Genomic DNA, 20,574 nt, shown 5'->3' on the forward strand with positions numbered 1-20,574 from the left:
ACCACTTCAACAATTTCGTAATTGCACGTGGAAGTAAAACGATATAAATAAATTTTAATGAATGTTATTTCTTACTTAAACTTTTTAAAATATTTCTTTTCCGTACGATAAACAGTGTAACGATCATCTACGCGTAATACACAGCAGCTTTTGCAAATATATCTAGTTTCGCTGCGTTTCCCTTTTGAAGAGCATACTCCGCACGCTCTACCCAAATTCGTTTCTCTGCCAGTGACTATTTTTTCTAAGCCGCGGCCTCTTAGTCGTCCGGAAAGCCTGAAAGGTGCATCGTTACAAAGAGCCGTTTTATAAATTCGAGAATCAGGTGCAATGCCGCATTTTTTGGAATCCACAGTTATCCATTCCTTCGCTATTTCCGGTAGAAATTTGTTGTATCTCGTTTTATTTTCTGGCAGATAGGTACATTTTATACGCATGAACAAGCTGCGGTTTATCAGAAGAAATGCTAATTTTTTGGACCACTTTAAAGTTAAACGACGCTGATGCGAAAGGAAAGCGCATCGCGAATTTTCTCGTGGCCATGAAAACACGAGTTAACTCGTAACGGGCCAACAATGTGTTAATACCAATGAATAAGCAAATAAACAAATGGAAGATTAGCGACAAAAGCTTGGCTGCGTGTCTTTTCTTCGGAGCGATGCTTTCTACCTTCTTTCGTGATTATCGATTTCTATATCGTTAACCTATAAAATTGTAATTAATGGAAGCCAAATGAGCTCGGCCGCGCGAATCCTTGTTAGTACCAGTTGGCAATTAGTTTCTCCATTAATGTAAACATCAATCAAGCTAGGTGCTTAACCGATACGATCGATTCTCCATTACTAGATTATTGGCACCGGTCTTGATCGTAAAGTATCACCTCGGACGAGGCTGATTAAATATCCAAGTACCTCCACGTCGCACCTACTTTTACGCTTATTTCCATTAGGTAGCCCATATAGCAAGGTTCGCGCGAAAAAGAAAAGGTTGATAACGCCTATTATTACGGCGATATCGATTTCTTCCCTATTTATCACGCGTAGGTTGACTCTATGGCGTCACGTCAGGGTGTCGCGATGTTTTTAACGAATAATTTATAATTATAAATATATATAATTCACGGAGCGAAGCGACCAAACTCTGGCAAGCTTTTACTTTCGTTAATTTGGAAAATAACTATCGCGCGATAAATTACATCGTTAGACGGTCCCATGTCCCAACGTCGACGATTCGACGGCGGCAGATTTCGGTGTAAATCAACCGCCGTCGCCTCTCGCTCGGTGCGTTATCGTACAAAATTACGACGCGTCTTTTCAGAAAATTCTACCGAATTCATCATCGTACTATCTCGATTCGTTTTGCGTTCGTTTGTTTCCCGCGATCATCGTGCCATACAGTCGCAGCAATCGCGACTGTAATCTACGTTTAGCGAGCATTCGCTTTCGCTCGTTCGGATCGTTGCACTTGCAAATCGACGCTCTTCCCGGTCTATCTGTAAATCGTTTTCCTTCCATACAACACTGTCAAATGCAACGACCATTTGTCTCGCGCGTAAGTGCCGATTAAACTAAAAAAAAAAAAAAAAGAAGTTGATGTTACAAAAACGGCTGTCTGCAGGTAGCAGATGGAGATCACGTTTACGCGACAGCGACTGTCAAAGCGTTATATAGGATATCTTTTAATCAAGATACGTACGATATATTTTTGATTGTATCCGTGACAAAACGATCCGGCCGTATCAGCGACGAGTGGAAGCAAGGAAGCAAGAGCGCCATTTGAGAGGGACATTCGCCGAGAGAAAAGGGCTGAAATCTGTCGAACGAAAAGGGATCGCTAGGAGGTCGGAGCGAAGCGCATGCCAGGAGGTAAACGGGTAAGCGGCCCAGCTTGCCCGATGCTTCCGTGGCAGCAAAGTGGCGAACTAAATTTAACTCGTTAGCACCAGTCGGCCACTATCTTACGAACGAGCGTGTCTTCATATCCGTTCGACACGAGGGAACTTTGTTAGCGCCGACCGATATTCGATCGAAAGGCTACAAAGAAGAGCAAAGACATGAGATTCTTCCGTTGCTGTATTTTAGGATGTGTTCCACCGAACCTATCTTCTCGTTGCGAAACGTTCGACGCCGAGCAACCGATCGACGGGAATTTTACGCTTTAACGTTCCACGTTGAACATCGGACGACGTTTTCGCGGTTTCGATCGGTGTTTTTAATAGCGCGTTGCACTTTGTATCGACACGACGTTTCGTGGATACCGCGGTGCGTTTCTTCGGCGCAGATCCGAAACCGCATGCGATTCACAATTGCCGATGTATCGTTAAAAGTAGAATCGAAAGCCGGAAAACTACAAACGTGTCACTGGAAAGCGCGAAGAAACGAACGTTCACGAGACGTGGTTACAAAGTGCAACGCGTTATTAGAAACTCGATGGAAACCCGGGAAACCATAGATTCGTGCGATCGATTGATAGAAACGTTCGTTTCGTCAGGCGCCCCGAACCACCGATCATTCGTCTCTTTAATTTCTCGACAATTACCGCCTCTGAATAGATGCTAATATCTTTTCTCGCAATCTCGTTATCCGATAAATTTCATTAAGCTGTCCCTTCCTAACGAACGAACAATTCGTTGACATCAAGTTTTTCAATGGTCAAACGAGTTATACTCGCTGCTTTCATTAATTATCCGATAACCTACATACAGCGCGAAACTCGATCGTACGAATATTCGATATACGTACATCGTGCTGCTGTTCGATCGTGGAACGTGCATAATGGAATAAGCGAATGGAAAACCGAAAATTGCGCGTTGTAGTTACAAAGAAACTGTCGAGTCATCTCGATGAAAGCAGGGAAATTCGATTTCTGGAAGAAACGTTCTTCCACTCGCTTCCTCTCGTAAATAGTTTCGCGATCTCGCGTCTTCCAAACGAAGATTTATTTTAACGCGAATAGATACGAGTCGTACGTTCGAATTTTCTAGTTTACAACTTTGTAAAAATCTTACGTCGCGTAGAACGATCGAACGATCGGCAATTGGTCAAATTTATTTCCAGAGTTTCCTCTTTCTCGACGGCGGATTTGTCTTCGTTACGAGAGACAGCTAATTAGTAATCGGTAACTCGCGACTCGTAAACTACGATGATATTAAAATCCATTGTTATTAAATGAAATATTAACGTTAAACGATATTAAAATTGTTGGAAATTATTGAAAAGTACCGTAACGTTTGGACGCGACCGATCGATAACGAGACTCGAAATTTACGATCGATTAAACGCACGTAAGGTATACGCTACACATGCTCGTGGCGGCACTATAAACGTACGTACGTAGCGTTAGTTTAAAGGGAGCAGTGGATCAGTCGGGGCAAACGATTTCAGACAAGTTCACGCGACGAGATTGAAACAAGCACGCGCACGAGAAACTCGCTCGTAGGTAGAGCTTTCTAGTATTTAGGCTCACTAAATATAGCGCGCGCGAGTCCATTATAAATCCCAGACTCCCGGACTTGCCGAAACTCAACCGTTCCTCGTCCCATGGCTTTTATCGCCGAAACGTTCCATTTTTTACCCGATCGATGCCATCGAAAACGCGAATTTACGCGTTCGCGAGCTCGGTGTCTCTATCCGATCCCATCTGCGTTGACCGTTTCGAGAGAAGATTCGTCGCGGAAATCGAGTACCGTTGACCGATAAACTTACTCGAACGCGAATTAGAAAAACTTTTCATTTTCATACTTTTCGTCTTCTCGCATTACCAACGTCGTCGTCGTCGTATATTTTGCAGAGTCGAAAAAGGTATTTATGTAACGCAATACGAATAGGCGTCCTAAATGCATAGTCGATGCGTCAGACCAAAGACGATCTCGCTAGATTAATCGACAGCGAATACTTGACTCTTCGAACGTTATTTGCGATCTACGCGAGTACATGCTCGTGTTAAATATCTCGTAACTCGCGTGTCCCTTTTCGGATTCGTTTGAAACTTTATCAACTTAATTACGACGATCGCTTGCAAATGTTCTGTACAATGCGCACGATATATCGTATCGTGCGACGCTTGTACAGTGAATTAATTTCGAAATATTTTTCCAGATTATCGTTCGAATATTTTCTGCTTATTATCCTTATTAATTACGTTGCTCGAACGAGAGCTTATTTTCGAGCGGCGAGAAATTTCCTCTCCATTGTTACGATTTAACCCATTTTAGCGCAGCTGTTTTTCAGAGAATCGCCCGTGTAACGTGGAAATGCTAACGCAAAACGGCAATTCTCGTTCAGCCGGAGAAGAAAGACCGATGTCAGGCTCGAACCCGAACACAAAGAAGAGAACAACGAACGGCTTTTACGCTCGATCCCTTTTCCGTCATCCCATAACTCGTTGGCGAGAGCCTGGCAACGTCAAATCGCCCCATCCACGAACACAGCCTCGAACGTTAACGAGGCGCGAGACAAGCAGCGAAACTACTTCGTCTTACGCTCGTAAATATTTATCGCGTCCGCTGCGAAATCTCGAGGAACAGTCTATACACCCATCGCCACTTTTTCCCATTTTCGTGAATATCTCGATCGATCCAATGGCAGACGAACGATACCTACGAGATGATCATCGATGTGATCATCGCGTATAGCGTTCGCTCCTTTCGAAAGCGAACGCCATGCAGATTTGCCAACAGTTCTGTTCGAGCTACAAAGTGGAAAGGTGTTTCTCGAGGAACTACCTATACAGCTACCGCGACTTTTTCCCATTTTCGCGAATATCTCGATCGATCCAATGGCAGACGGACGATACCTACGAGACGATCATGTGATGTGATCATCGCGTGTAGCGTTCGCTGCTTTCGAACGCGAACGCCGTGCAGATTTGCCAACAGTTCTGTTCGAGAAACAAAGTGGAAAGGTTTTTTCTCGAGGAACAGCGCGATGGTAGTAGCAGCGAAGCTACGCGCTTTCCCCCAAACGCAAAAAATGATAAAGCTACGTAACATATACAGTCTGTTGCAGGGCGTGGATTTTGCAACTCTATATATCTAGTCGTTGTACGTATTGACGACAAGGTGTTTCTTGACGCTATTAAAATCCTTTTAGCGCCAGCCGGTCGATTCATCGACTCTGGGTGTATGCGCGAAAACTACCACCGGTCGATCCATCGATCTCGTTGGTCTACGTGCAGAGTGTTTAGAGATTTTGGAGCCGGCGGTAACAAGGTTGATTAAACCTAATCCAAAGCTATAGCAGTTTACTCCGTTAATCGCGCTGCTGAGAATTTAATCAGGACGCGGATGTGCCGTAACACGCGTAGCAAATAAATTACGCGATACGCGTACACTCGATATACGCGCGTCTTTCTAAACGATCGGTCTCGGCGCCTCGAAACTGCTACGCGTTTCCGAAGGTTTTACTCGTCGGGAGCGGTGGCGCGTTGCAACAAGTCGGATATTCGACGCGACGTGAAACAAAGTTGGAGTAAAACAGTTGGATATGCACGTGCATATATATATAAATATATTGTACACGTATAGTGAAAAGCGGCGATACGAGAGAAGAAAGGACACTAACGGTTTACGTTTAACGTTTAGGTCACGGAGGGAGGTTCGAAAGAGCTCAGTGCCGTAGCATGCCGGCGAGCTGCAGCGGGTGGTGGGGCGTCTCTGAGAGAGCGCGTCGATCGGCGTCGTCAGGCGTCTACTTGGGCGTCTGCGTGGTCAGGCAGGGGCCAGAGAAGCGTGCATACGCTAGTATAACAGGAAGAGAAGGCGGAGGAGGAGGAGGAGGAGGAGGAGGCGGAGGAGGCGGCGGAAGAGGAGGCGGAGGAAGCAAGAGGAAGCGAAGGAGAAGGATCAGAAGAAGAAGAAGAAGAGAAAGCACGGCGGTGATCGAGGCGAGGAGGAGGGACCGATGAGCGCGGGGGGGGATGGGGGCTCGGGGTTGGGCCCCCCTGAGCTGCCGGGGGCCCAGCCGACTGCCGCGACCCCCCCCATCCTCGGGCAGCACCGGAACTCCCAAACTGCCCAGGACGGACAGCCAGCTACCGCGCAGTCTCAAACGGGCCAGACACACGGGACCAGCACCGGTGCCGCCAAATCTGCCACCAAAAGGCCGGCTCGAAGGGGTGGCAAAGCGGTACCCGACAGACCACTCAGGGCTCTCTTTTGTTTACCCCTGAAAAATCCCGTGCGCAAAATGTGCATCGACGTTATCGAATGGAAGTATCCTTTTTACGCAACTTTTACTTTTTTCCTATCGTTACAGGAACACGACCTGGCTTCATCCTGCTACGTTCTTCCGGTTATTTTTGGCTCGGTCAGGTTTTTCCGATATTAGGATGTATTTTCGTCTCTGGAAAAATACGAGAGAGATGTCGTCGGCGCGTATGGTTTCTCGTTTCGATTTCGCGTTAAGAATCTTGCCACGCGACCATGGAAATCTTTGAGATACGCTCCTGATCGTGTTTTACGACAGCGTTACGTCGAAACTTGTCTTTTATACCCTAGTGCCCTTTCTACGTGTGTATTTTTCGCTCCTTTTCAGTTCTTTTTTTTTTTTTTATTTCTTCTCTTTCCGTTCGAATAATTCCGTCCGAATAAATAAACGATAAATTAATAAAAACGCGAGAGAGAAATTGGAGCATAAAAATCGATTTACGAAACGAACTGTGTAATCAAAATTGTATCTGTTAAATGTCTTCGCAACGAAAATGAAGTAACAGGGGTAATTTCGTATGGGTTTCCCTCGCATATAGATCGACCTTGATATACGCGTTGTCAAGGTTAACGTTCGGAGCAATTTCTTCGGCAAGTTCCGAGAATTTAGTTTTCGAGACACTCGCAAAAGTATCTCTCCGCTTGTCGAAGCGACGCGATGGTCGGTCGCAGCACGCACCGCTGTGACTGCACACAGCCTTATCTTTCAAAGTTTCGTCTCTGCTTATTCGTTTCCACTCGTTTTGCCCTCGTAACGTCTAACCTGTCGCGGAAAACGTACCGTGTTTGTTCGAGAGCGAAATAGGCCAATGGAGGCGGGTGGAAACGTATGCCGGGGAACTTGTCGGGGAACGTCAACCCTTGTTGACAAACCCATTCTAGAGTATATTGTTCAGAGCCTACCTACCCCCGCTTTTCCATTGTTACGTAAAACGTATACATACACCGTGTTGTCTGTACGCTCGATACAACGCGCAGTGAAAAGAAGTTTGCCTCTATCAATCCAGGGCAATGTTCGTTTTCTCGCTCTCGTCGATGCAACCGATTGGACGAAGGAAACGAACGGGGGAAAGTTTTACGCGAGAAACTCTACGATATTCCTCGTAACGATGGTATAACCGTGAGAACGCGACGAGAAATTTTACAGCTTTTCGTACCGCGTCTTCGGTTAGAAGCTACGAAGATGTCGGAGAAAAAAAGTATCGCTGCTGCAGCTACCCGGTGAAGACCAGAAAATAGTAAAACGAGAGTTGCGGCATAGCGAGCCGGCATGGCGAACCATCGACCGCGTTACCGAGATTATTTTCATTTTCCTTAGCCGGATCCCTCGACGCAACTTTTCAGACCTTTCGAGTGGCTTATTCTCATGACGATATTCGCGAATTGCATCGCCCTGGCAGTCTACACACCGTACCCATTTGGCGATTCTAATTTGACCAACCAGTATTTGGTAAGTACCTACTTTTGTTCTTAGCGCTTTTTACTCTGCTTCGAGAATCGTTTTCCCTCCCCCACCCGTTTCTCGTGCCCCCTTAATACGATCGACACACTCGCAAGGCCTCGCACGGCTATTTTTGTTCTTCTTTGGTAGAAATTTTACGCCACGTGCTAAGCGCTTTAACGATCCAGAAGTCGAACGCCTCGGATAAACAACTCGCAGGACCTCTTCCCTGTCTCTTCGTTCTCGTACATTTTACGGTGAACGAATTGATCGATGCCAGACCCCCGGATCGAAGTTCAACAGAAATATCGTTCGAACGACGAATTCCGACCAAGGAATTTCGATTAAGCTAATAATAGAGAAGATAATAGGAATAACAAGCTCCGTTCGTCGAACCACGCGATCCGGCTGGGTTATCGATAAATAAACGCTACGTCCAAGAGATAGGGTTGATGGCATGGAACTTATTCGAGGTGAAACTTCGATAATTGCTCAATCTTGCTAACATCGGCACCCATCGTTCCTCGCTATTATTGGAAAATATGATTCATATATAGGCCAGTGTATACGGGTCGAACGGAAAGACGACGGTTTTGTGAGTCACTCGGAGGCCGAACCGATAAATTTCGCTGTTTAACGAATTTGAATTTTAGAATTTCAGAATCGCGAATAGTTTCCTGGTTATCGACGGGGATCTGTTTTTAAATGGAACGTTGCGCGTGCTATTTAAGACGAGCGCGATAAAGAAAGACGAGAAAAAGAAAATAAGGAGCGGTCACGGTAAATATTTGTCGGTGAAAGAAAAGCGATCGAAGATAGTTGGAAAGAGCTACGTACGAGGGTCGAGGTAAATTCGAGCTTCCATAGAATCGAAACTAGCGAACCCGTGTTCCGGAAAATGGATAAAAGGTTTTCCTAGATAATACGCTAAGACCTAACCTTCGAGACGAAGTATAAAACCTTCTATCAAAGGTTGGCCTTTTTCCACGGGTTTACCGCTGCCGGTAGGGTAAACGTTTGCGCGCCGCGTCAGACCGGAAACTTTGGCAAAAAGCATTTAGCTACGTAAAGAGCGTACATTGACGCGCGAGTTCCGTTTCAAGGCTGCATTCGGAGCGCAAAAATAAGAAAAAACTGCTCGCGATTCGATCGATTTTGACGTTGAACAAATTTCTACGTTCTTTCGACTTTAATTCGTCGCCCTTTATAGCATTTTCAATTGCAAATTTTCCTTTGCTTCCGCCGCAACGAAATACCGTTAAACGAGTAACGAGTTCGACTCAACGAGAAACCTTGAACGGTAAACGCGATAAAAGTTCTTCGACAGAGAAATTTAAGAATTACAAAAAACGCGAAATTCGACGTTATTCGTCGTTTAGATTCTAACAATTTCAATTTCGATAGAGTTTGAAGTTTGAAGAATCGGAGTTTGAAGAACGTCGTTTCGATGCACGGAACATGATAATCGCGTGTCGTAAATTTTCTTTTCGATCTGACCTTTGCCGAGGTTCATGGCGAACGTGGAACGCGACGCTCGTCGTCGTAGCTCGTCACCGACGATTTTCCTTCCTGTTGAAACGTTTACGTCACGGAATCCTCCCCGTGCCGATGTGTGCCAAGAAGAGCGTAGCGCAAGTTGTTGTAGACAGTTTCGATCGACAATGCACACGCGGTATAAGCGTTTACGTTTTAGTTACATTCTGGCAAACGCCGAACAAACTTGATCGGTTATCGATCGACGCGTCCAAACGATCAAAGGTTTTCCACTCTTTGCTAAATGAATTTTCAGTGTCACGCGTGATTTCTTGTCACGAGAACCTGTTAACCAAAATAGCGACGAGTTTACAGATTAAAGCGGGTAGCTGGTCTAAACGAGTTTTCGAAAGTTGAGAAATTGCTTCCAACATTGCACTTTGCCTATACGTATTAATCGAATGCAAAAGTATCGGCGGTTTTGGATAACAGCGATAGACTGTGTCTCTCGCGACGATAAAACCAGCCAGAAACTTTCGATTCTTGTAGGTAGATAGAATGAGTCGACGAGAGGTACGTACTGTTGAAAGTAACTCGTCATCTATTTCGGTTTCATCGAGAAACGTCTTAAACGAATCGCGTTGCGTTTCCAGAGAACCTCGATGTCTCGGAAAATAGCGCGTACTTCTCATCGACTCGTCCCGTGTGTTGCTATTAAACGCGACAAGGAACAACGTATGGCGCGTTTGACTTTCGAACGCGTGAACTTTACCTTCGAGCAACGGACGAGCGCTGCCTTTGCGATTTGTTCTCGATCGACGCGCGTACGATTTCGCTGGAGGAAGCTTCGACGCTACGTCGACGACTCATGTCGCACTTTCTTTCACTGTGTTTCAGGAAAAAATAGAGTATATATTTCTTGTGATTTTTACGCTCGAGTGCGTTATGAAGATCATCGCTTACGGCTTCGTGGCTCATCCCGGCGCTTATCTTCGAAACGGCTGGAACATATTAGACTTCTCGATAGTAGTGATAGGGTGAGTACAATTTCCTTTCATTTTGCATCTACAGCTGTACACAGCGATATACGGTCGTAAAAACTTACCGATCGTTACCGCTGTTTCCAGTTATTAATTTGTCACCGTACATACTCGTCGATGAGATTCGAACGCTGTTAACGCTAGAACCACCGATAGTTAACACGAAGCTATTTCTACCAAAACCAGTGAAAATGACTGGTCTTTAAAAAATACGTAATAACAGAATATTTTTATATTTATCGATTTAGTACTTTCTTACAGAAGCAATTCCATGTTACGTGGTACATTCTTGGTATTATTAATCCATGTGGGACCATCGTCCCTAAACGAGGATTGACTCATTTATAAAATTGTAGAACCAGTCGTTTTGAAGGCTGTGGTATTTCTAACGTTAGCATCTAGCGGTCTAGCGATCGATCCAGAATTTTCCTGATAATTCATATAGTCATATCGAATGATACGCGGTAAAAATTTAAAAAACGCGTGGAAAGTTGTAGAAAACGAGGAAACTGGTTAATTGGAATTCGATAAACAGATTGCAGGACCCTTTTACAAGTACCAGCCATTTCCACCGTTATTGGTATAAGTAGTCTCGATACAAAATTATTTTCAGTTCGAATACATGAAAAATAAAATAAAATTCATTATATTATTCTTTTAGTTATGCGAAAGTCGTTACATCATTGTGGAAAAAAATATAACATGAATTTTAAAGTAAAATTGTAGAAGCAGTAATTTTGATCGGTATGGTAGTTCTAATGTTAAGCGTACAGTAGTGTACATCTCCATTTTAATTATCATCTTTCACCGCCTAACGAACATTCGCGTTAATACCTGCAATACGTTAAATACGAAACACGGGGTTTCGTCTGTCGCGCGATTTTCCCATCCCATCGATTTACCGAAAATCGTCCGCTGTCGACGACGATCTCCTTCGTAAGAAAAACAGATCTTCGCAGAGTCGATTGCTATCTTGCGCGAGTTTATCGGTCCGAAGGGGGAACACGCGCAGCCCGTAAATCGACGATTATGGGAATCGCTAGAGCCAATAACGGAAATTTTACTGCGCGCAGATTTCCCGATCAACCTCCCAATCCTATGGCTGCACTTTCATCGCGCTGTTCCTATTCTATTTCTCGAGAATGTTCTACCCCTGCATCCTCCATCGTCGTACAAAAGCGTGTCGCGAGTTCGCGTCGTCTCTTGGGCACGATGACATTGAATCGGCACGCGACCTCCTTTGTTCTCCGTCGCGCATTCCACTTTGATTCAATAAGTTCTGCTTACTTGGCGAAACGAGAGAGATTCCTTCTCTGCTTCACCGAGTCAGCTTCGCTTTGCGAATTAAGATAGTTTTAATTTCGACCGGAGTCGTCGTCTCTACCAAGCATCGTTCTACCTCGCGTCGTCGTCTATCGTCGACCAACTGTTCGCGAAATCTTGCAGCGACGAGCATCCACGATGGAATAATCGAGGGGAAACGGGACGAAATTCAAAGCAGAGAAATGGAAGTTCTTCGTCGAGGGAATTCGGCGAAACGTACGAAATACTCGTCCGGAGACGGTGAATGTTTCGTTTGGATAAAAATAGACGATTTAAAACTATGGCCATCTAAATAATTCTCTCGCTTTCGACGATAGACGATAGAAAGATGCGCTTCGTGCTCGCTCGATTTCACGGCGGCCGTAAACCGACGTTGGTAGGTTTCTTCACAGTCGAATGTGCACAGACGTAACGGTCGATTCCATTTTTCTATTCGTCGCGCAGTTTCGTGTTGCAAATACAAGAAAATAATTTCGTCTGAAATTTGATTTGAAATTACTCGGTGGCCCGTTTCTGTCTCCGACGGAGCACGTTTCGATGTGCAGCAACGTATTCCAAGACGAGATGATTTTTAACGTTCGATGTCGTAACATCGTCTCCTTGCAGAATGGTGAGCACGGTATTGTCGATACTTATGAAAGAAGGCTTCGATGTGAAGGCGTTGAGGGCTTTTCGAGTGCTACGACCTCTCAGGCTGGTTTCCGGCGTACCAAGTAAGATTTTCATATCAAACAAATGTCTTTACTTCGACTATTTCTCGATACGAGCGCAACGAAAGAAACGGGACGTGACGAATGTCTTTGTCGATCTGTGCAGGTCTGCAAGTAGTCCTAAACTCTATTTTGAGAGCGATGATACCCCTTCTCCATATCGCTCTGCTGGTTCTATTCGTCATCATTATTTACGCTATCATCGGCCTCGAGCTGTTCTCCGGCAAAATGCATAAAACCTGCAGGCACAATGTCACCGGTGAGTATCGTTCGCTTACGACGCGCTTGGGACAGACACGTAACCTAAAGGTGGGTATTCGTTGCATCGCTAACAGCGTACGCGATGTACCGCAGCAAAATCTGCACGCGAATGGATACGAGTCTCGATGACTTTCTTCGATCTACTTCGAGAAAATCTTTCCGAAGGGATGGAAATTACGCGGAAAAGTAAGACGATAGACGACCGATAGAATGAAACCGGAAGGAATTTCTCGAAAGACGAAACTTTGCGAATCGTCGTACAAATACGCGACAGATCGGCATCGACGACCACGCAACGGCGTGTTGTTTCCTCGCGATTCGACGGGAGAATGTTTCTCCCGAAGAGACCGAAATTACGTGGAAGGCAAAGGACGATGATCCGTGGACGGGGACTCGGGCTGGACAGAATTTCTCGAAACGCGAAATATCGCGGTGAAGTTGGCAAAGTTGGTGCGGGAGTTCCCGTCTTAACCCCGAAACACAGTTTGCACCGGCGCTATTTTAGATATGATTCAGCCGCGGCGCAACTAACGTCTAATTATTCTTAGCGCGTGGTACGCGATCTGCGTGGCCCGCGCGTATCTCACGGTAAACAGCTGATTCACGAGAATCTGCGAATTCCTGCACTTGACTTGCCTGACAGGCCAGACGCGAGAGCCGGATACGCGCACAGATTCCTGGTACGATCGTAGTCGGGCTCCACGCAAAATCAAGACGCTTTTCGCTTTTTGAGAAAATAAAGTTTCAAAGTTTCATCGAGCACGCTCCGGTTCGTAAATATCAGGACACCTGTTGGTTTCGCGCGATAATTCAGCCGCGAAAGTCTACGTTTTGTACTTTGTCTGGCTTAGAGAAAAGACCGAAAGACTGTACTTTGTAAAGCAATAAACCTTCGAAGGAGTTGAAAAGCTTCGAACATTTAACGAATTAGTGCAAATGCTACAACGAATAGAACGACCGAAATACTTTTTACAAGCGTTGTAACATAGCGGCACGAGCTTACGAGTCAATTTCGCTGAGTGATCCGAGTTCCAAGGACCGGTGACGACGGCGTAGGGCGCCAAATCGCTCTATATCGATCATCGTCTTTCGTCGACCATATTTTCGACTAAAGAATGATACTCTTCAAAGTCTCAAGGCTGTCGCACGACCTGGTACGTTAGCGTCGTTTCAGATTTTCGACTTGAGCGTCTCGCTCCAGCATCGCGACTAGCTTCACCGCGAGTCCGAACTGACCCAACGTCGTTACGCTCGCCGATCTTCGTTCGTTTATGGGAAATTTACGCCGGTGTATAAAAAGTACAGAATACACGACGTAATATGCCGTTGGAAGAATAGAAGTTGTTAAAATAATCGACAGTCGGATCAACTTCCTACTTGGATTCCATTTGTATAATCGCGATTTAGTCGTATACGGCGCGGAAGATGGCAAGGCGAGGGAGCAAAAGTAGAGGAAGAAAATATCCTCTTGAAATGGATTCACAGACGCGATCATGGACAACCCAATTCCGTGCGGAGCCGGCGGTTTCCAGTGCATTAACGTAGGACCCGAGTACTACTGTAGCAGGCGATTCTGGGAAGGTCCGAATTGGGGTATTACGAATTTCGACAACTTCGGCTTGGCCATGTTGACGGTCTTCCAATGCGTTACTCTCGAGGGCTGGACCGACGTGCTCTACAACGTAAGATCGATTTCGTGGAACGCGGAAACGATTCGCGAACGATCCTCGATCTCACGCTCTCTTTCTGTCTGTTTGCTGGCTTAGATCGAAGACGCGATGGGAAGCTCGTGGCAATGGATCTATTTCATCTCCATGGTCATACTGGGAGCTTTCTTCGTCATGAATCTAATTCTCGGTGTACTGTCCGGGTGAGTATTAAGCGACCAGGGAAATCGAGTTGGCCGAGTCAATTGGTCGGAGAAGTACTCGTAACGCGAGGGAAGATAAGAAGTAGAAGTAAACGAGGTTTTTCTTCGAGTAGATAGAAAGGAACGGGTTTAAAGCGACTGGCGAAACGGTTGATCGGCAACGCAACGTTAATTCATTTTGTTCGCCAGGTATATTTTAAGACGCGAAATTTCTACGACAGAGTCCCGTTTCTTTTCTAATTTCGTTCGTATTTCCATCTTCTTTCGAATTACGCGAACGTAACACGCCCATACGATACGGTCGGTTTATTTTTATAAAGCGTGTTCCTACCTCTTAAAACTACGCGACAAATAATCGTATAAATACACGTACATCAATCGCTAGGGGCTGATCGCATAACGGATTTATTGTTCGCTACTAAAATTACTTCTCCTCGGGCTCGTAATACAACGTATTCGTACGTACGTACAATGCGCGTACGTACGCTACAGCTGCCTCGAGTTACGTCTTTTTCGACTTTTACGATACCGAAATAACCAGCGGAATTGTTTCATTTCCGGCCGTGTCTGTCTCTCCTTTTAATTATCGACGGTTAACGTATCTTTGTTTCGTCTAATTTCCACGTTACGGCCCGAAACCCCACTCGGTTTTACGATATTTTCTGAAACTCATACTCCGCCTCGCGTACGTGAAGTTCGTAAAACCGAGCTTATTCTTATACATATATACATACATATATATGTCGGAGATGAAAGGACATCGGGACCTTTCTTTTGGAATGTTTAGGAACGTCCCCGATACTTTAGTTCAGACTTTTTACTATAGTTGTATTTAAATAAAAAAAACTGAGAAATAGCTGTTTATGATCGTGGCGGCACTCGACAGCAAAAATACTACCGCTCGACGCTAACTAGCGTCGGACGACGGCAATGGTTAGCGCCTTAGGTTACGAACGTTCGGAACTCGAGTCCGATTTCTCTTCTGCAACGCAAAAATGAGAAGAAAAATGCAGCAGTACTCCCAGCAGTGACACTGACGACCCGCAGCAGAACCTGTCTCACACTACGCACGTTCTACACAAGCAGCAGCGCGCTATCGCTACTACTACCCACCTCATGATTTAATCCGATTATGTTTGCCCGAGATTTATGACAGTGGGCTTGGGCTCGAAGTGACGTAACGGGTCGCTGAACGTAGCCACGGTCACAGGATGGACGTGTACCTAACAGAGGTATAAAGTAATTAAGTAGCTCTCCTTGAAAACAGGGATTGACCCGAGGAATACGGAGAGGAGCATGTAAGGCTAGTTTCACTTGGATTGGGGGACAATCCGATAAGTTCGACCAGCCCAGTGAACGCGTACATCATCGAGTTCCTAATCGCAATCGTCGTCTCGTTGATCAAAACCACACGTGGCTTGATTTGTCCTCGAGCACGTGTACCGCTACAACTATATTTTTAAGGAGAGCTATACAACTCCTTCATACCTCTATTAGGTAAAATCGTCCATCCTGTGACCGTGGCTACGTTCAGCGACCAGCTCGTGTCCAAGTCCACTGTCATTAATCTCGGGCAAACATAATCGGATTAAATCACAAACAACTACTTCTAAGTTTTATTATTTAAACACAGCTATAATAAAAAATCTGGACCAAAGTATCCGGGGATCTTCCCAAAAATTCCAAAAGGAATGCCCCGATGTCCTTTCATCTCCGACATATAGATATATATGTATGGTTGATGTATCGATTCTCGAGTGTCGTAGTCTCCTAAGAAAGATTTAAATATAAACATCCCTTTTGTTGTCTACCGATAGTTACGTTACGTAGCGGTGGCTTGGACGATCGAGCCGTAAAAGCGCGTCTTATCAAAGTGCACAGCGAATTCGTCGTCGTTCCGCTTTAAACGATAAAACGGCTCGAACGCCCCGGGGAGAAAAATAGAGCGGATAATCTGGAAGATTGTCAGCTTGTGTCGCATCATGGGACAAGGGACTGCGAGTCGAGTCCCCTCGCTTTGTACCAGCGACTCGCCGTTGATCTCGTTCCTTTTGTTATTTACGCGAAACTCGCACGCAACTCTCCATTTCCATTTCATTCGCGCGCGTTTCAATTACACCGCTCGTCGGCGTCTCTGATATCGCGTTGCGACCAACGTACCTTTGCCCGGTGCAGCGAATTCTCCAAGGAGAGAGAGAAAGCAAAAGCGAGAGGCGACTTCCACAAACTCAGAGAGAAGCAGCAGATCGAGGACGACCTGAGAGGCTATTTGGACTGGATCACGCAGGCCGAGGATATCGAGCCGGAAACCGACGAGCCGAAGATGCAGGACGGCAAAAGTGAGTTACCTACGAGCGGTTTCTTAAACGCATCTATGAAAAACTCGAGCAATACGATTTTTAAGAATCTCCGTTTCGGTTCTGTTACCTCGATACCTTTAATAACGTGTCCGTAAAGATACAAACGATTTCCATTTACGTCTAACGATACAGAGGACGACGTAGATCGCGAACGACGTTGCAGAATTTTTACCGCGCCAAAATCGTTAAAATTTTAAATCGTTATTTCGCGCGAGCACGTAACTCTGGTCGATCGACGGTTAATCTCGTAATGCAGACTGATCGTTACCCTTTTGCGACAGATCTATGGACATATTCTGTTACTTAGGAACGACGATGTTATTTAACCCTTTCGCTACGGCAGTCCAGTCCGCCAAAGTACCGTCACTGAAGGGAAACGCGAGCCAGAGATACGCACAGTGTGCGTGGTTGCTGTACATACGTTTTCCTAAGTCTTAAATAACAATAATTCTTGTAAGAACCGTATATGAAATATCGTTTCACTGTTAATGGATTAAATAGATTTTTTAGCATGAAACAGTATACGATCGTTTGAATATTTGAAGTATATTGCGTGAAACGTTTTGATGTTGTTTCGACAATGAGTCACTTGAAGAAGCGATTAATCCAGTATGTCGATAAAATCAATAGAAAATGTTCTGCCGATAACGAAAAAATATATTATTTACTACAGATAGCATTTGCATATGCATCGTTTGGATGCCGAATATACGGGGTGTCGGACCCAGAAATCGTCACGTGGTCGCCGCCTATAAGCGGTGCTCGAAGCGAAAGGGTTAAATCGCGGGATTTTTACATATCTATGGGAAACTCGAGGATTACGATCTTTAAGAAGCCGAACGAATCTCCGTTTCGGTTCTGTTACCTCGATACCTTTAATAACGTGTCCGTAAAGATACGAGAGATTTCCATTTACGTCTAACGATACAGAGGACGACGTAGATCGTGAACGACGTTGCAGAATTTTTACCGCGGCAAAATCGTTAAAATTCTAAATCGTTATTTCGCGCGAGCACGTAACTTTGGTCGATCGACGGTTAATCTGGTAATGCAGACTGATCGTTACCCTTTCGCGAGAGATCTATCGATATATTTCGTTACTTGGAAACGACGATGTTATTTAAACACGAATTTCCACTCGTAAACTTCTGCGAAATCTACCTGACGCGTCTTTCTTTCTTTACTTTCCACGAACCCTTTGTATAGGGACGTTTATCTCGCGTACGAAGATAATAAGAATAAAACGACTTTCGCAGCGAAACAACAGAACGAGATGGAAAGCACGGATCAGTTAGAGGGTGACGAGGAAGGGGTTCAACAAGAATCGTTGTGGAGAAGGAAGAAGCTGGATTTCGACAGGTAGGAGAGGGTGGAGACGCGCTTTCTTGTTTTATTTCGTTGAAGCGAGTTATAATAAAGGGGAAAGCGGAAGGTGGAAAAGCGAGCCCCGCTACTTAGCTTGCCTTTGATCGCACGAATTTGCAATGGAAATTCGCAGAGTAAACAGAAGAATGAGGAGGGCGTGCAGAAAAGCAGTCAAGTCGCAGGTTTTCTACTGGTTGATCATAGTATTGGTTTTCCTGAATACCGGCGTTCTGGCCACCGAACACTACAATCAACCTCATTGGTTGGATGACTTTCAAGGTACGCGATCCTCTCGCTACTATTTAATACTCCAACGTGGCGCCTTACTTTTCCATTTAAAATATCGTTGCTTCTCGGTTACGCAGAGATCACAAACATGTTTTTCATCGCGTTGTTTTCCATGGAGATGATGCTGAAGATGTATAGCTTAGGATTTCAAGTAAGTTTCGTGGCAAACGACGTCTCTCAAGGGAAATTTCTCTCGATAAAAACGTTTGTTATCCGTACAGGGTTACTTCGTCTCGCTCTTCAATCGGTTCGATTGTTTCGTCGTGATCGGCTCCATCACCGAGATGATCCTCACGAATACTCACGTGATGCCACCGCTCGGCGTTTCCGTTCTCCGTTGCGTCCGGTTGCTCAGGGTATTTAAAGTGACAAAGTAAGTTTACACGGAGAGGTCTGGCGACCATCTCCTACGAGCAACACGCTGCGCATTTTGACACGCATTTACGGTGAACGAACGCGATGGAATTTTACAGATATTGGAGGTCGTTGTCGAATTTGGTGGCTTCCCTTTTAAACTCCATACAATCGATCGCGTCTTTGTTGCTTCTGCTCTTCCTTTTTATCGTGATCTTCGCCCTGCTGGGCATGCAGGTACGATACCGTCGCTCTTTCTCGTCTCTCCGCGTCCGGTCATCGTCGATGGATAACGAGCTCTAACATTTTCCATTTTCTCGCAGGTGTTTGGTGGAAAATTCAATTTTAGCGATTTACAGAACAAGCCCCGTCACAATTTCGACAGCTTTTGGCAAAGTTTGTTAACCGTCTTTCAGGTAAGCTTGCACGTTTTTAACGCTTTCAACGCGTCGTCGAAACCTAAATCGATTATATCCGACCATCGAACGTCGTCGTACAATTTATAGATATTAACCGGCGAAGATTGGAACGCCGTTATGTACGATGGAATTAGAGCCTATGGCGGTGTTGCAAGCTTTGGCATGCTCGCCTGTTTCTATTTCATCATTCTCTTTATATGCGGTAACTGTATCCTTTTTATCGTGAAAATACGCAAACAGCCACGGGCCTCGTCCAATTACGTAATTTTCCATCCTCCATTCGATACGTCGTCCGACAATATTTACGGACCATAGGGTACATAATATCGGTGACATTACGCGCGACAAACACATTTTTATCCTCGTTAAACGTTCCTTGACCAAGACAATCGCAGATATCCTACTGAACGTCTTCTTGGCCATCGCCGTCGACAACCTTGCGGATGCCGAATCGTTAACTGCCATCGAGAAAGAAGCCGAAGAAGGGGTGAGCTTTTCTCAATTTTAAAATACGCTCGCGCTCCCGTAAATTTCCATGCATATCGTTTCGTTTAAATTCGAACGACTGGCGAATCGTCGTTCGACACCGATGCGATCGCGTACATTCTTTTAATGCGAATCGAAATCGCGAAACTCGTAGGTCGGTTGCGAATTTCACGCATTTGCGGCGAATCTCGCGGTGTAAAAGTGCACAGGACGCCTGTATCTAGCGTACAAACGTAACAATATCTTTTACAAATCCAGTCGGTCGAACGATCGTCTATACAAGGTTTTATCCTATCACGTTCGTAAAATATCAATTCGTCTCTCGATATACCTCGATGCATTGGGTTGTCCGAAAAGTTATAATAACGATAAAATAGTTGTTTTTGTTTTGTTTTGTATTAGTTTACTGAATTATGCACGAACATAATTATAAAAATATGTAGAGGATGGTTGGTCGATTTAAACGACGAGACGACTCGATGTTAAAACTGTCAAATGTATTTAAAAATGCTGAGATTATTAGATGTATGCGAATACAAAGGAACGCGTGGATAAATTGCAAGGTAGAAAATATATTTTAAATACAAATCGGAATATAATACGAGCTGATCCAGATCCGCACGTTAGCAGTGTTACCCTATGACTGAAAACCCTGAAGTCATCGTCGCCTGTCCACAGTTTATGGTCTGCCTTCGACGCGGTCTTTCGTCTATACGCTGACGATGGCTTCGGTGCTTGAGAAAACTAAAAGATCAGATGTAGAGTTTTCTTAGAAGTGGTGACCACTTCAACAAGAAATAATCAATAAATGCAGAGAATGTTCGCTAAGACGCTCGGTGCTAACCGATTCGCTAAAGACTGTTATTGATCGCTATTAAAATCGCTCGAGACTGAGACCGAAAAACTGGTTACCTTACGATCGCGTTCGTTTATTTATACTGATCGGGGGAAATTTCAATTCGTCTTTGTTTGACGGAGT

At 45.0% G+C, this 20,574-nt stretch overlaps 1 protein-coding gene across 11 annotated transcripts in view; it reads left to right on the forward strand.

The window, feature by feature from the left end:
* Positions 1-20,574, forward strand: part of Ca-alpha1d (Ca[2+]-channel protein alpha[[1]] subunit D) — a 61,289-nt gene that overhangs the window by 12,507 nt on the left and 28,208 nt on the right. For all 11 annotated transcript variants that reach the window (XM_072007308.1, XM_072007310.1, XM_072007311.1 and 8 more), the window contains exons 2-17: positions 5,582-6,211; positions 7,550-7,655; positions 10,017-10,156; positions 12,089-12,195; positions 12,299-12,451; positions 13,939-14,135; positions 14,220-14,323; positions 16,499-16,662; positions 17,940-18,042; positions 18,182-18,327; positions 18,414-18,487; positions 18,558-18,709; positions 18,810-18,927; positions 19,014-19,106; positions 19,197-19,317; positions 19,505-19,596. In XM_072007308.1, the coding sequence (XP_071863409.1) occupies positions 5,901-6,211; positions 7,550-7,655; positions 10,017-10,156; positions 12,089-12,195; positions 12,299-12,451; positions 13,939-14,135; positions 14,220-14,323; positions 16,499-16,662; positions 17,940-18,042; positions 18,182-18,327; positions 18,414-18,487; positions 18,558-18,709; positions 18,810-18,927; positions 19,014-19,106; positions 19,197-19,317; positions 19,505-19,596 (2,181 nt within the window). In that variant the 5' untranslated portion in view covers positions 5,582-5,900. The remainder of the gene's footprint in view (positions 1-5,581; positions 6,212-7,549; positions 7,656-10,016; positions 10,157-12,088; positions 12,196-12,298; positions 12,452-13,938; positions 14,136-14,219; positions 14,324-16,498; positions 16,663-17,939; positions 18,043-18,181; positions 18,328-18,413; positions 18,488-18,557; positions 18,710-18,809; positions 18,928-19,013; positions 19,107-19,196; positions 19,318-19,504; positions 19,597-20,574) is intronic.

This window comes from Bombus fervidus, chromosome 7, assembly GCF_041682495.2.
Source record: "Bombus fervidus isolate BK054 chromosome 7, iyBomFerv1, whole genome shotgun sequence".
In the NCBI taxonomy this organism is placed as follows: domain Eukaryota; kingdom Metazoa; phylum Arthropoda; class Insecta; order Hymenoptera; family Apidae; genus Bombus; species Bombus fervidus.